This window comes from Apiospora kogelbergensis (genome assembly GCF_038363985.1).
Source record: "Apiospora kogelbergensis strain CBS 113332 chromosome Unknown utg000001l_segment0_segment0, whole genome shotgun sequence".
NCBI lineage: Eukaryota > Fungi > Ascomycota > Sordariomycetes > Amphisphaeriales > Apiosporaceae > Apiospora > Apiospora kogelbergensis.
Genome location: NW_027117418.1, coordinates 3,760,794 through 3,772,876, shown reverse-complemented (window position 1 = coordinate 3,772,876; position 12,083 = coordinate 3,760,794). Strand labels below are relative to the sequence as shown.

General features: G+C 54.6%; 3 protein-coding genes across 3 annotated transcripts; 2 read left to right on the top strand and 1 right to left on the bottom strand.

Annotated features, from left to right (window-relative positions):
- Nucleotides 1-197: 197 nt before the first annotated feature.
- Nucleotides 198-3,665, bottom strand: PG998_001193 (uncharacterized protein; the record flags this gene model as incomplete). Its single annotated transcript, XM_066868011.1, has 5 exons — nt 198-256; nt 357-615; nt 693-1,536; nt 2,490-2,680; nt 2,739-3,665. The coding sequence occupies 5 exons, from the start codon at nt 3,663-3,665 to the stop codon at nt 198-200; spliced, it is 2,280 nt and encodes a 759-aa protein (XP_066736426.1).
- A 3,828-nt stretch (nt 3,666-7,493) lies between these two features.
- Nucleotides 7,494-8,914, top strand: PG998_001192 (dTDP-D-glucose 4-6-dehydratase; the record flags this gene model as incomplete). Its single annotated transcript, XM_066868010.1, has 4 exons — nt 7,494-7,524; nt 7,591-7,717; nt 7,787-8,322; nt 8,379-8,914. 4 exons carry the CDS (start codon nt 7,494-7,496, stop codon nt 8,912-8,914), a joined length of 1,230 nt encoding a protein of 409 aa, XP_066736425.1.
- Nucleotides 8,915-9,904: 990 nt separating this feature from the next.
- On the top strand, nt 9,905-11,383 carry PG998_001191 (Secondary metabolism regulator LAE1; the record flags this gene model as incomplete). The annotated part of the gene is made up of 3 exons (XM_066868009.1): nt 9,905-10,274; nt 10,357-10,677; nt 10,749-11,383. 3 exons carry the CDS (start codon nt 9,905-9,907, stop codon nt 11,381-11,383), a joined length of 1,326 nt encoding a protein of 441 aa, XP_066736424.1.
- Nucleotides 11,384-12,083: the final 700 nt, after the last annotated feature.

Below are 12,083 nucleotides of genomic sequence, written 5' to 3'. Positions count from 1 at the left end.
ATACAATTGATTATACCCTGTCTATTATGGCTCTCTAAGCCCTCTAAGCCCCCGTGGGTGTTGGTTGATTTATACAGTGAATTTGAAATGTAAGTAGTGTACAGTCTAATTCCCTGCCCCGTTCTCCATGTTACGATATACAAGTTCTTCGACGTAGCCAGGCTTCAAGTATATGTGCAGCAGTGATTATTGTGTGATTATTGTATCCAGCGTAACATATCCTTGCATTCAACATGCGGTAGTTCGTGCTCAACATCTGCAAAAAGACGTTTGGTTAGTCGAGACTCTCCCATCTCTGCCGGGTTTGCTGTACGGGAAGGGGAGTGGGAAGGGAGCCCCCCTGATATTTAACTTACGATTCCAAAACCCTTCACCCTTGGGGGTGCTCATTGCGTTACTCCGCATGATCTTCTCCTCGTACTCCTGCCGGCTCTTGACGGCGTAGTGGTGCAGGCTGAGGCGGTCGCGCGTGATGGGCTGGCGGAAGGCGAAGTGCACAACGGTGTCGTTGTGCTCGCCGACCGTCACCTTTTCCGGCTGCGGGTGCGGCGGCTGCTTGAGGGCGAACTTGTGCGGGTTGAGTGGCCGGTCGTAGTCGCGCACCCGCACGATCGACTTGATGTGCCGATTGTCGGACCCCGCCCCTGGTGCGCCGGGTCGTCGTAGATGCACTCGGTGTACGCGGCGCGCACCGACGCGGCGCGCGTGAGGCGGCCGTTGGAGGTGTGCAGTTGCCAGTTCACGCCCAAGGCGCCTACGTGTGGGAGGGGCTCGAGCTCGCGGAGGATGGATTCTAGGGTCTCGCTTTTGCCTTCGTTTCCTTTGGTGGTCCCGTTTCTGGGTTGGTCTTGGGGTGCTTGTTTCGGCGAAGACGAAGAAGGCCACAAATAAGACAACAGTGACGAAGACGACGACACAGCAGGCGACGGCGACGGCGACGCCCCCAATACGTCTAGGAACTCGTCCGTGTCGATAAAGGCCATCCAGGTGTGATTCGCGCCCCAGACGTGGACGCAGTCGTCGTATACCTTGTGCTGCATGTCGTGAACGCGCGCCGCCTCGTCGTAGTAGACGAACGTCAGCGCCGCAGAGGGGACGCCGTAGTAGGCGTCGCCGGCCCCCAGCGATGAGAGCGGCGGCCGCGACCCGTCGTCCATGATGTAGAAGCGGCGGACCCCGATGTTGTAGTAGTGGTGATGCAAAAACTCTTGGAGGTCTGGGCCTTGGTCTCGCACGGCGAGGCAGATGGCTACGTACTCATCTCGCCGTGGCTGCGCTATGTCTGGTTCAACTGACGGAGTCACATCCTGCATCGCTGTAGTTGCCAGATAGTCCGCTGCTTTCTCCTTGGAAGAAGCGAACGGGCGAGACGCTGCCGTCGCGATGTTAGAGTAGTAGGCGCCGCCGTACAACGTCACCGCGGGTGTCAAGATGAGGAAGAACGCGCAGATGGCACAGATGATCCCGCACCGCGTCGCATGTCTCGCCAGGAACGGCCTGGGCGGCGATGACAGCAACGAGTAGACCGCCATCTGTCTATATAGGTACGTGAAATGATGTTCCCTCCCAGCAGCGAGATTTGCCTGCATTGATAACCGAATATCACACTCGCAAGCTCGTGTGGTATTCTGACACTCACTTAATGACAATTGGATTCAAAACCTCCTCTTCTGACAGCAGCTTTCCAAATAATCGTGTATTTCATTCCTCCAAGAATCATCGTCACCACCATGATTATCCTTCTCCACGGCACTTGTTGTCGGGCACTTTTAGGTACGCTATCCGCGATAGAGGCCGGACTAGTATGCGGTCCTCTGCGAGACTATAATACGGCGTGTATCCAATATTCTCCATCGGCAGGGGCCCAAAGGGGCTTGGCGTGTTCTCCGCGACGCGAGGCTGTGTACGGAGCAGAGCGGTCAGGGTCGGAACCATTGTCGATGTCACGTACTCAGATCGGACTCCTGGACTGTAGCAAGCGTGCTCCGCTCGAGTCTTTTGCGGGTCACGTTCGAGATATCCGCCTCGAGATCGTTGTTGGAATCGGCGTCATCTGAAACACAGGCTATCGAGATGTTCACCAGCTTCTGGGATGTTTTGAATCGTCAAGACTTCTAGGGACGAACGCCTGCCTTGCCGGATGCACGAGTCTAGACTCGCCACTCTCTCCTCTAACTTTACGGACAGGACATGCATGCCTGCTTCGTCCTCTCTAGAAACCTTATGGCCGTGAGATCCCGAACGCCCAAGTAATTGTTTGATATACACCGCCGCCGTCCATACATGTATGGAACTCGAGCCCTAAAATGCAGGTATAGGTCGCTATGCTCCGAATCATTCCATAAACTCCGTATCACGTCTAAAACCCAGACGCCCTTTCCTTCCCTTAGGCATTGCTACCCCCTAGCCTTGTGTTGCAACATCACAATCGAGTATCTGGCCCGCGTTAGTTTGGAAATCTGCAGCGCCCGTGCTGGGAAGGTACTTACGCAACGATGCCTCCTACAGCAACCAGAACACCAATGACCGACTTGTCGCCAACGCCGCGACCAGAAGTAGCCCAGCCAAGCGCGACAATTGTGCACGTCTTGAGGTGCCCAACAACGGTACTAGAAACAGGTCCGGTCTTTGCAATGATGAAGAATTGGGAGATGTTGATCAAGGAGGCGAATGCGCCGGACTGCATTGTTTGTTAGCCACGTACGTAGGAGCGAAGCGATTTGCAGGGGTTGGTTTACCATCAATATCATGACCCACCGGCTGACCGGCAGTTCCGTCCAGGTAGGGAAGGTATCAACGAAGGGAATGACGTAGAGCAGCAAGAAGGCAGCTACGGGAGCCTGGTTGAAAAGCAGCTGCATGCTTGTCATTTGCAGCTTGCGGTGGTAGCTTGCAATCCAGACTGTGTACAAGGACGAGGCGAAAATGCCAGCGAATGCAAAGATAACGCCCAAACCAGACGTGGTCTTCACATTGGCATCCTTGGTCGGAAGAGAGTCGTAGTAGGACACCATGCCTACTCCCAGACACGCGGGGATCAAGGCCAACAAGGCGTTCCGAGGCAGCGTAGCCTTGTAGAGCACAAAGTTCATGGCTGCGACCGTCGGGGTAAGCATGATGCGCGCGACCTGGTAGAAGGTGACGCTGGAGAATGCCAGGGACAGGTTGGGCAAAATGACGTTGAGGGCCATGGCGACACAGAGCGGGAGGATCTCGCGGATGGTGGTCCTGCGCGGCGCAAAAAAGGCCAGCTGTGGCCGCGACAGGATGAATAGCGTGAGGAAGGTAATGAAGAAGTGGAAGGCAGCAAAGCTGAGCTGCACGAGCTTCAGAGAGGGGTCCGAGAAGATGGCCTTGTTGGTGAAGACGATACCAATGGTGGCTAGAGTATTTACAACCATCCATATTATCGCCGTGGTCATGCCGCCGCTCTTCTTGGGCGGCGCTTCCGGTGCCTGCTGAGGCGTTTGCTGGCCGTCGTCCTCTTGCTTGCCCAAGAGACCGTCATTTTCCCGGCTGGTTTGAGCTTCTGTGTCGTCCACAGCCGTGTGCTGAGAAATGCGATCCTGGTCGGCACCCTCGAAACTGCTGTACTTTTCATTCTCTCCCTCGGTTGACGAGGCAATGGATGCCGGCCCGGCGGCGTGGGTAGTGCCTGGAGCCATGTTCGGTCGCCGGTTGTAGAGGTTGTTGTAATTGCGATGGGAACTGAAACAAAGATTTAGAAAAAGAAGCAGCTATGGCTGTTCAGGGACGGTGGCAGCTGATTTGGCGGGCCGCGCGCTGAAGTTCCAGGTTGTCGGGTTTGGTGTGAGGACGGGGTTTAGAATTTCGAAAGGTCAAGGGGCTCCCCAGATGGATAAATGCACTAAGGCTACAGTCTAGGGTCTGATGATGTGACGGGCGCCCGGGTCGGCGAAAGCACAGGAAGCGAAAGGGAGTTAGTGGAAAGGAAATGAGGCGCCGGTGGGAGGATTGCGAAGAACCAGTTGGTTGTTGGAGGTATGTAAGTTCTGCGCGCGGTGGGAAGGGATGGGAGGATTGGCGGTATTGGTATGTGGTACTAATAAGGCAATTTCCGAATGAACATAGACGTGGACGGCTCCTGGTGTTGGGTTCGTGATGCGCTGTTGTGGAATACAAGCTGAGTCGCCGCAGGGGTTCTGGCCTCAGGGAGCGTGTAGTGGGGGTCGGGAAGAAGCGCCAGAGAAGGAATCGAAGCGTCGACCCTTTGAGAAAGACTCAAGATCAACGGAGCCACAATCAAAATAGAACAACAGACGGCGGCAGGCAGAAGGGCAGGGAGCAAGGAGCTGCTGCAGCCTACGCAACTCTACAGGAATCGGGACAAACGGCACGGCAAGGCGACGCTGCGGAGGAATTGGCAAGTAAGCTGCGTCAAGAAACGTTTCCAGGGACTGGCCGGCTGGAGCAGGAGAACTGGAGCTGGAGATCCAAGTGGACAGGAGGGGCTAGAGGGGGGCACTATGTATATGCATGGCATGTGGCTTTCCTTCTGCCTTTCCCTCTGCCTTTCCTAGCACCTATTAGTAGCTTTCCCACATCATTAGGTACAGCCTGGTGCTGGTATGCCTGGACGTTCTGTCGTGTCCTGTCGTGTCCTGTCGTGTCGCTCATCCCTGCCTACCGCCTGGTCAGATTGGGTAGACTCAGTCGTGGTAATTTAGTGCTTCCAGGTCAGGGTCGGTGGGATTGGACAAACGTGAGGATCGTGTAGCTAGCTATTTGCTATTTGGACCATGGTATTTTAAGAATGTGGGGTATATTGCATTCAATCCTCTGAGGTACCCTTGATTGATAGTTTAATGAGATGAGAATTTGTTACTCTCTCTCTCTCTCTCCCCCTCTCCCTCTCCCTCTCGCGTCGATCGGCCAGGGTGTGTGTAGTACATACATCAATATTGCATGCCTGCATGCAGCCAGGCACTTCTCGTGCTAGTGCGTACAGTCGTGGTGCCACCCACGTTGGGCGGTGCATCTGCATCGCATGTCCACGAAGATGAAGCATCAGAGCATGGCGTTTACGGCTTCGGCGCGCAGACCCTGCCGTGGTATAACCCGAACAATCCGGGCATCAGTCGTGGAGATTGGGATCTTGGTTTTGTGGAATTGTTTTTGATTTGGGAGAACAAACCACCAGACCGGATGAGTCTCGTGTCGGGAGCGATGAAGGGGATCATGGATCATGGATCATGGGACGAGCCACCTCGGTGGTAAGTAATACGATACGATGCACACTTCCGCATCTATCTGCTTTGGCAGACCAATGCATGCATCTTGGTACATTTGGTAGATGCCTACAGCTAGCCTCCTGTAATCCAGACTTACATACAGCCTGCTTATGACCCCATAATCTGAAGGTACATACTGCCCAGGCTGCTAGCCTCTCACATCAGAGCTGAAAGAGAAAAAAAAGAACGAAAAAGGGATTACACGAGCCCAGGTACTATGGCGCCGGCGCTCTAATCATGCTCTTAGAAGAGGCCCCGTGTCCAATAACGTGTGGGTTAGCCGGGAGGTAGCTGAGCAGAAGCTGAGCTCTAGATTTCCCTTTCGCTCCTCGGTCGGACTCGGTCAGAAACCGTGAGGTATCCAGCGTATTGGTAGCGCATGTTCGTTTCGCAATCTTCTGTCGTTCCCGCAAGCCGCTCACCTCAGATTCAGATTAGGCATGTAGGCTGTAACGCTCTCCTGTTGGTGTCTCTGCCCGCCGAGCGGCATCCTTTCCGTAGCGTGCAGAAGACAGAGAGCCCCATAGATGTCGGCACCGCTTGTCCGAGTCCCCTACCCCCACGTAGTATTACATATTATCAGCCTGGCTTGGCATGGCCACTGTCTCTGTCTCTGAGCCCCCTTGCCAAGCTAATCGGCACACATCATGGTGGGCATTGCATCGCAGCCAAGACATAGACATGTCTTTGCTCGCTTCAAGACTCGATCAATGCAACTCCCCGAACCCTAGACACGGTCGCGGCGCGAGTATCAGACCATGAGTATACACACAGGGTGCTGCAACAAAGGGGTACTTGGTCGACGAGCCTGAAGAATCAAAGTGTTGATGGAGTGTGTAGCCAATACGCGCCAGGGATGCAGCAGCACCTTGGGCCATATCGATAGCCAATGCACCGCTCGTAGGCGGCGGTGGTACTAGTCGCCAGTAGTGCCTCCCACGCCGCTGCGAGATGTCAATACGTTCTAGTATTCCGTACTTGACAGATAGCGTTATGGAACGGAGAACAGGCCAGACGGGCTTCGTTCATCAGTCTATTCATCCACGGACCCTCTACTTGTATAGGGAAGTTTTCTCCCCCGTGTGGGTGGAGCGGGCTGCAGTTGACTGGAGTTGGCCCCCCGAGGGTCCAGAGTCCAGAGTCCAGAGTCCAGAGTCCAGAGTCCAGTCGAGTTCAGCCCAGAAAGGGGTTCCAGATAGCCTTGTCGCAGAATCACAGAGAGCGAAATGTGATCTGGAATCGAACTACGAAATTGCAAGTCCCGGTCTTCTGTGCGACAGCTGAAAAGATGGTGTCGCCTATTCCTCTTCGAGACGGCGCGCGTATGTGTGTGAGTGTTTGGTTTGTACAACGTTGCGACTATTCGTACCGGGGGGGTTCTTGTTCCTGAGTCAGGAAGGGGAACATAACACATAATTGCCTACTCAGTCTTCCAATCTCCCATTCAGTGTTCTAGGTCCGCTAGTGACTATAAACGACCACGACTACTCAAAGTTTCTCGGGGCGCGCCTATTGCTTCCTACCTAGACAAATCCAGGGTCCACCCCTAGCGTCGTCAAATCCTCGACTCCCGCAATCCATCCAACACGCTGGCTAAAAACAAGTCGAAAAAGGAACTTTTCTACGAGGTAAGTCGAGACAAGATGAGAGACCCGTTCATGCCTGTCATCCTGGCCCTGCTTTGCCTTGAACACACATGATTTCTTACTAAGAATACCCTTTTACAGCCGACTTTGCCTCGTGATAATCTGACATCGCTCGTACCCGACATCCCTTCCAGTCCGCAACCCTTGTTGATCGCAGGGCTCAGCCAACCAACCGGTAAGACTTCTTCTCTCCTACCATCTCCAATACCGCACCCTCCTCCGTATGCACCCAGGCATTCCAGCCACCTACGCCGCCTGGAGTGGGGGATAGACACGGTGAATATTGCCAGGCACCATCTCCAAAGTAATAAGACACAGCCCTCATCGGGTGTTGGATTTGCTCCCTTGATCAGCAGCAGCTTGGCACTGGAAACTGACATCTGTCCGCGGCGGAATTGAGGGGCACCACTTGTTCTCTGCCACCACACCCTTCTTTCCCTCCTGCACCTTGTCCACCGACCCTTCTTTTATACCACCTCCATCCTCCCTTGACCTTTAGATATTTTTCAGAAGTCCGATTCTCATCTTCACAAAGCCTTTCCCAGACCCGGCCCCCGCTGCAACAAACACATATCCACACACCCACACATCCAAGATGACTGGCGGTGAAACGAACGGGCAAAATGGTAAGTCTGCGGCTGGATCGTTGCTGCCCCCTTGGGTTCCTGCTAACCACCCGCGTGGCCGACCAGCCAACAAGCAAAACTTCTTCGAGGACTATGGCCTCTGGAAGGAGGCGCCCGTCCTCAAGGGTACCACCAAGTTCGAGCCACTTCCGGATACCAAGAACATCATGATCACGGGCGGTGCTGGTTTTATGTAAGTGATTTTGTCTGTGCTTGCACAACCTCACTTGGTTTGGTGCAACCGAACTGATCCCAGAATCAGTGCTTGCTGGCTCGTCCGTCACCTGACCCTGACGTACCCTCATGCCTACAACATTGTCTCATTCGACAAGCTGGACTACTGCTCGTCGTTGAACAACACCCGCATGCTCAATGACCATCGGAACTTCACCTTCTACCAAGGAGACATCACAAACCCCGCTGAGGTGCTGGCTTGCATGGAGCGCCACAACATCGACACCGTCTTTCACTTTGCGGCGCAGTCCCATGTCGATCTGAGTTTTGGCAACTCCTATGGCTTCACTCACACCAATGTCTATGGCACTCATGTCATGCTTGAGAGTGCCAAGAAGATCGGCATCAAGAGATTTATTCACATCTCCACCGACGAGGTGTACGGTGAGGTCAAGGACGACGACGACGATCTCCTGGAGACCAGTATCCTGGCACCTACCAACCCCTATGCGGCCAGCAAAGCTGCTGCCGAGATGCTTGTCAACTCGTACATGAAGAGCTTCAAGCTTCCCGTCATCATTGTCCGGAGCAACAACGTGTACGGACCACACCAGTTCCCAGAGAGTGAGTCACTACAGCCCGTCGTGTTTTGGATCATCGTGTCGCTGACCAACCCACAGAAATCATCCCCAAATTCACCTGCTTGCTGAACCGTAAGCGGCAAATGGTACTGCACGGTGATGGCTCTCCCACGCGAAGGTACCTCTTCGCCGGAGATGCGGCGGATGCATTTGACACCATCCTCCACAAGGGGACGCTGGGCCACATCTACAACGTCGGCTCTTACGACGAGATCTCCAACATTGAGCTCTGCGGAATGCTCCTGAAGGAGTTGGGCATTGCCTCGGATGACAAGGCCGAGTTCAACAAGTGGGTCAAGTACACACATGATCGCCCTTTCAACGACCACCGATACGCCGTTGACGGCACCAAGCTCCGCCAGCTTGGCTGGGACCAGAAGACGCCCTTTGCCGATGGACTCAAGATCACGGTGGATTGGTACAAGCGATTTGGCGAGCAATGGTGGGGTGACATCAGCAAAGTCCTGAGCCCGTTCCCGATTGTCGTCGAGACTGAGGTGGTTTCGGACAAGGAGGAAATCTGCGACGAGCCTCAGTCGGCGAAGAAGAGAAAAGTGGACGAGACCCTCTCATAGACTTCTCAAGAGTGCTTGATGGGTTCTTCAAGCGTGTATCATTAGGTATTGCATTTGCGGTATGTAGCCAGGAGTTAGAGGGCAGCCCTAGAGGCCGTGGGGGTCTTGCCCACCCACGACCATGCGGCTGGTAGCATCCATATCTCGCGAGATAGACAGCCCTGCCTGCAGGAAGACGGAAAATATACTAGAGGTTCTTCCAACAAATGCTTCACATTTTGCCGATACCACACGAGCCACGGGCCTGGGTCGGTCATGGGACAAGTGATCGAATACTGGGGCGGCGGGGACCTCGCCGATTGATTACAACCCCGTGACCGGTGCTGCGGATTGGGGAGACTGCTGGACAGCCACAGGTGGATGGCAGCGAATAACTATTGAAACCCGCTGAGAACCACCATGCCTACATACATGCATACATATGTATAGTATGTGTGTGTTTTGGGCAAGCATAGCCACTGCAGGTGTCTGCCGCCGATACTTGTCCATACCCAGTGGAGTATCGCCAGGTAGACCAGGGCCCGGCTGCATGGAACGCTTGTCCGTCCCGCCCACTGAGCCAGATTGGTTCCTGGCTAAGTGGCTAACAGAACAGCAGCAACGGGTGGCACCGGCCAAATCCCGTAGCCCCCGTCCAGCGAGACCAAGCAAACACCTGCTAGTAGCGGTAGGGTTCCAGCATATATCTTCCTAATTCTAACTGTCCTTCTTTTCTCAAGGCCTTCGGCGGCTCATAAGACCACCCTACCATATCCAGCTCTCCTACGGATTTGTTCCAACCTGCTCAATCACACCCGCGCCGCCGAGATCCAAGGCAACCCGAGTCGATCGTGCTCAGACGTCATGCTCGAGCTGGTCTTGTAGCCACTGTTCCTGCCCCGCGCGCAACCGAAAGGAACCGCGAACTTTACGCTTGCCCATGGTCATGGAGAAGAAGAGGAAAACAGGCAGAAGCAGGTAGTGCCCACGAGCGCGCAAACAGTGTTAGGCATGGAATCACAAGGGACCCGTGGAGAAGCCGCTCCGCCGCATCTAGACAGCATTGAATGCCTCGTGGCCGACACCGAAGATGCCGCTGGCAATGGCCCTGGCGACCTCCCTGACTTGGAGGGAGGCAGCGTAACCTCCGAGGACGAGTCGAGCGACCTTTTGAGTAGCGGAGCGGCCAGCTCCCAGGCCCATGAGTTGGTTCGAAGTTTAGCAGAAGACGATGGTGCCGACCAGACATCCGAGTATGGACTGCCAATAGACCTGGTTTCGCTGCATGCGCCAGCCGCCTTTCCCGCATACTCCATTTACCACGGGGGCGGCGAACATTTCACGACGAAGAGGAAGGAGACACCGAGGATGGCGCGACGTTGTGAGTACACATCTTGAATGGCCCGCCCGCCCAAGCGCATGACTGAGAAGCCGCCGTCCAAGGAACTCTACCCGCTCCATAGCCTCGGCAGATATCGACTACGTCTGGGAGAACGGACGACGCTATTGCGGCGAGTACTTTATGCCAAACGACCCCGCCGAACAGGAAAGACTCCTGCTGTTGCACACCGTCTATATGGGCATGTTCGATGGGGAGCTCACGACCGCGCCCCTCGACAATCCGACGCATATTTTGGATGTCGGCGCCGGCACGGGTGAATGGGTCGAGGATATGGCCGACCTATACAAGGACTGCGAGGTGACGGGGATAGACATAGCCAACGTCTTCCCGAAATCGGTTCACCCCAACGTTTTCTTTGAAATAGACGATGCCGAGATGCACTGTTAGTATCTTATCCCCCCACCCAAACCCAAACTCACGAAGGACTAGGAGCAGGCCACTAACGTAAGGCAGGGGAGCGTCCAAATGACCATTACGACCTTATCCATTTTCGTAATATGGTGGGTGCTTTCAGGGACTGGTCCGCCGTGTACGAGCAGGCTTTCCGTGTCGCCAAACCAGGCGGGTGGATCGAGGTGCTCGATATGAACGAATACGAGGGGTTCGGCAACTTCTTTTCCAACTTTGAGCCGGCATCAGTGATCCACCGAGCTGGTAGAGATCTCCTCCAAGGTTCTCTTATGTCCGGGAGGCCGCGCAACGTTGCGCATCTTGAGCCGAGGCTGCTGTACGATGCTGGCTTCGTCGATATCCGAGTTACAGACCATGCCCTGCCACTGAGCCCCCGCGAGATGTCGACCGGCTACTTGTGCCTCCACAGCGTGGCCGAGGGCATGGAGGCTACCGCCATGAGGATCCTCACGAGGTACATGGGCTGGACCGCCGAGGAGGTCAGAAGGGTTTCGGAGGCGATACGGAGCGAGATGCTCTCGATCATCTACAACTACGAGAAGGCGAAGGGGTTCATCATCAAGGTCAGGGTCATCACGGCTCGAAAGCCCGAGACTACGCCGCGGCCCAGCCCTTGGAACCCAGGCTCCGAGGTACAGGCCTTGGAGGTTGACGAGGAGGTTCAACCGATAGAGTGAGCTCTTTACCCACATCGGATGAGGGCCTGGGGATGCCCGCCACGAATCTACTAAGGAACGGTCAAGACGGTCTACCCGCGCCACAGACAGGCGCGCCGATCGATCGGGCTGCGTAAGAGTTGCCTCGTATCTGGGTCGCTCGTCAGGTTCTGTTTAGAAATGTTCCCGGGTAACGACGGCGTGCTTTACTACTGTGTGCCAGATGGCACGGTCTCGGCGACCCGTATCACGGTGGCCTGGCTACTGGAGTTGAGCATACGAGCGTTCTGAATACCATATTTTTGAAGGCATGACATCAATATGGTGGCGTCGGCTGTATTCTAGAGAAGGGATTGCTATACACCGTTGCCGTACCTTACTGTTTTGGCTTTCGAAATACCCATATAGCTTCTTGTATATAAGGGGAAGCCGTGGAGCTCACGAGGAAATGATTAATTCGAGATTCTATTCTTGCTATCTGATTTACAGCCGTTTCTAATGCGACGACAGGCAAAGCACCTAAAGCCTACACCGTATTCTGCGCTCGATATCGGCAAGAATTGATGCAATACTCGGTTTAAATCATGACTGCAATTGAAAGAAAGAGGATTGGCTCAATGTGCACCGAGAAAGAAATGAAGATGATGTTTAGGTAGCTAGCTAAGCTGTGGCTGTAGCTGTAGCTGTAGCTGTAGCGGGGGACGGTCAATTAGGTACATGC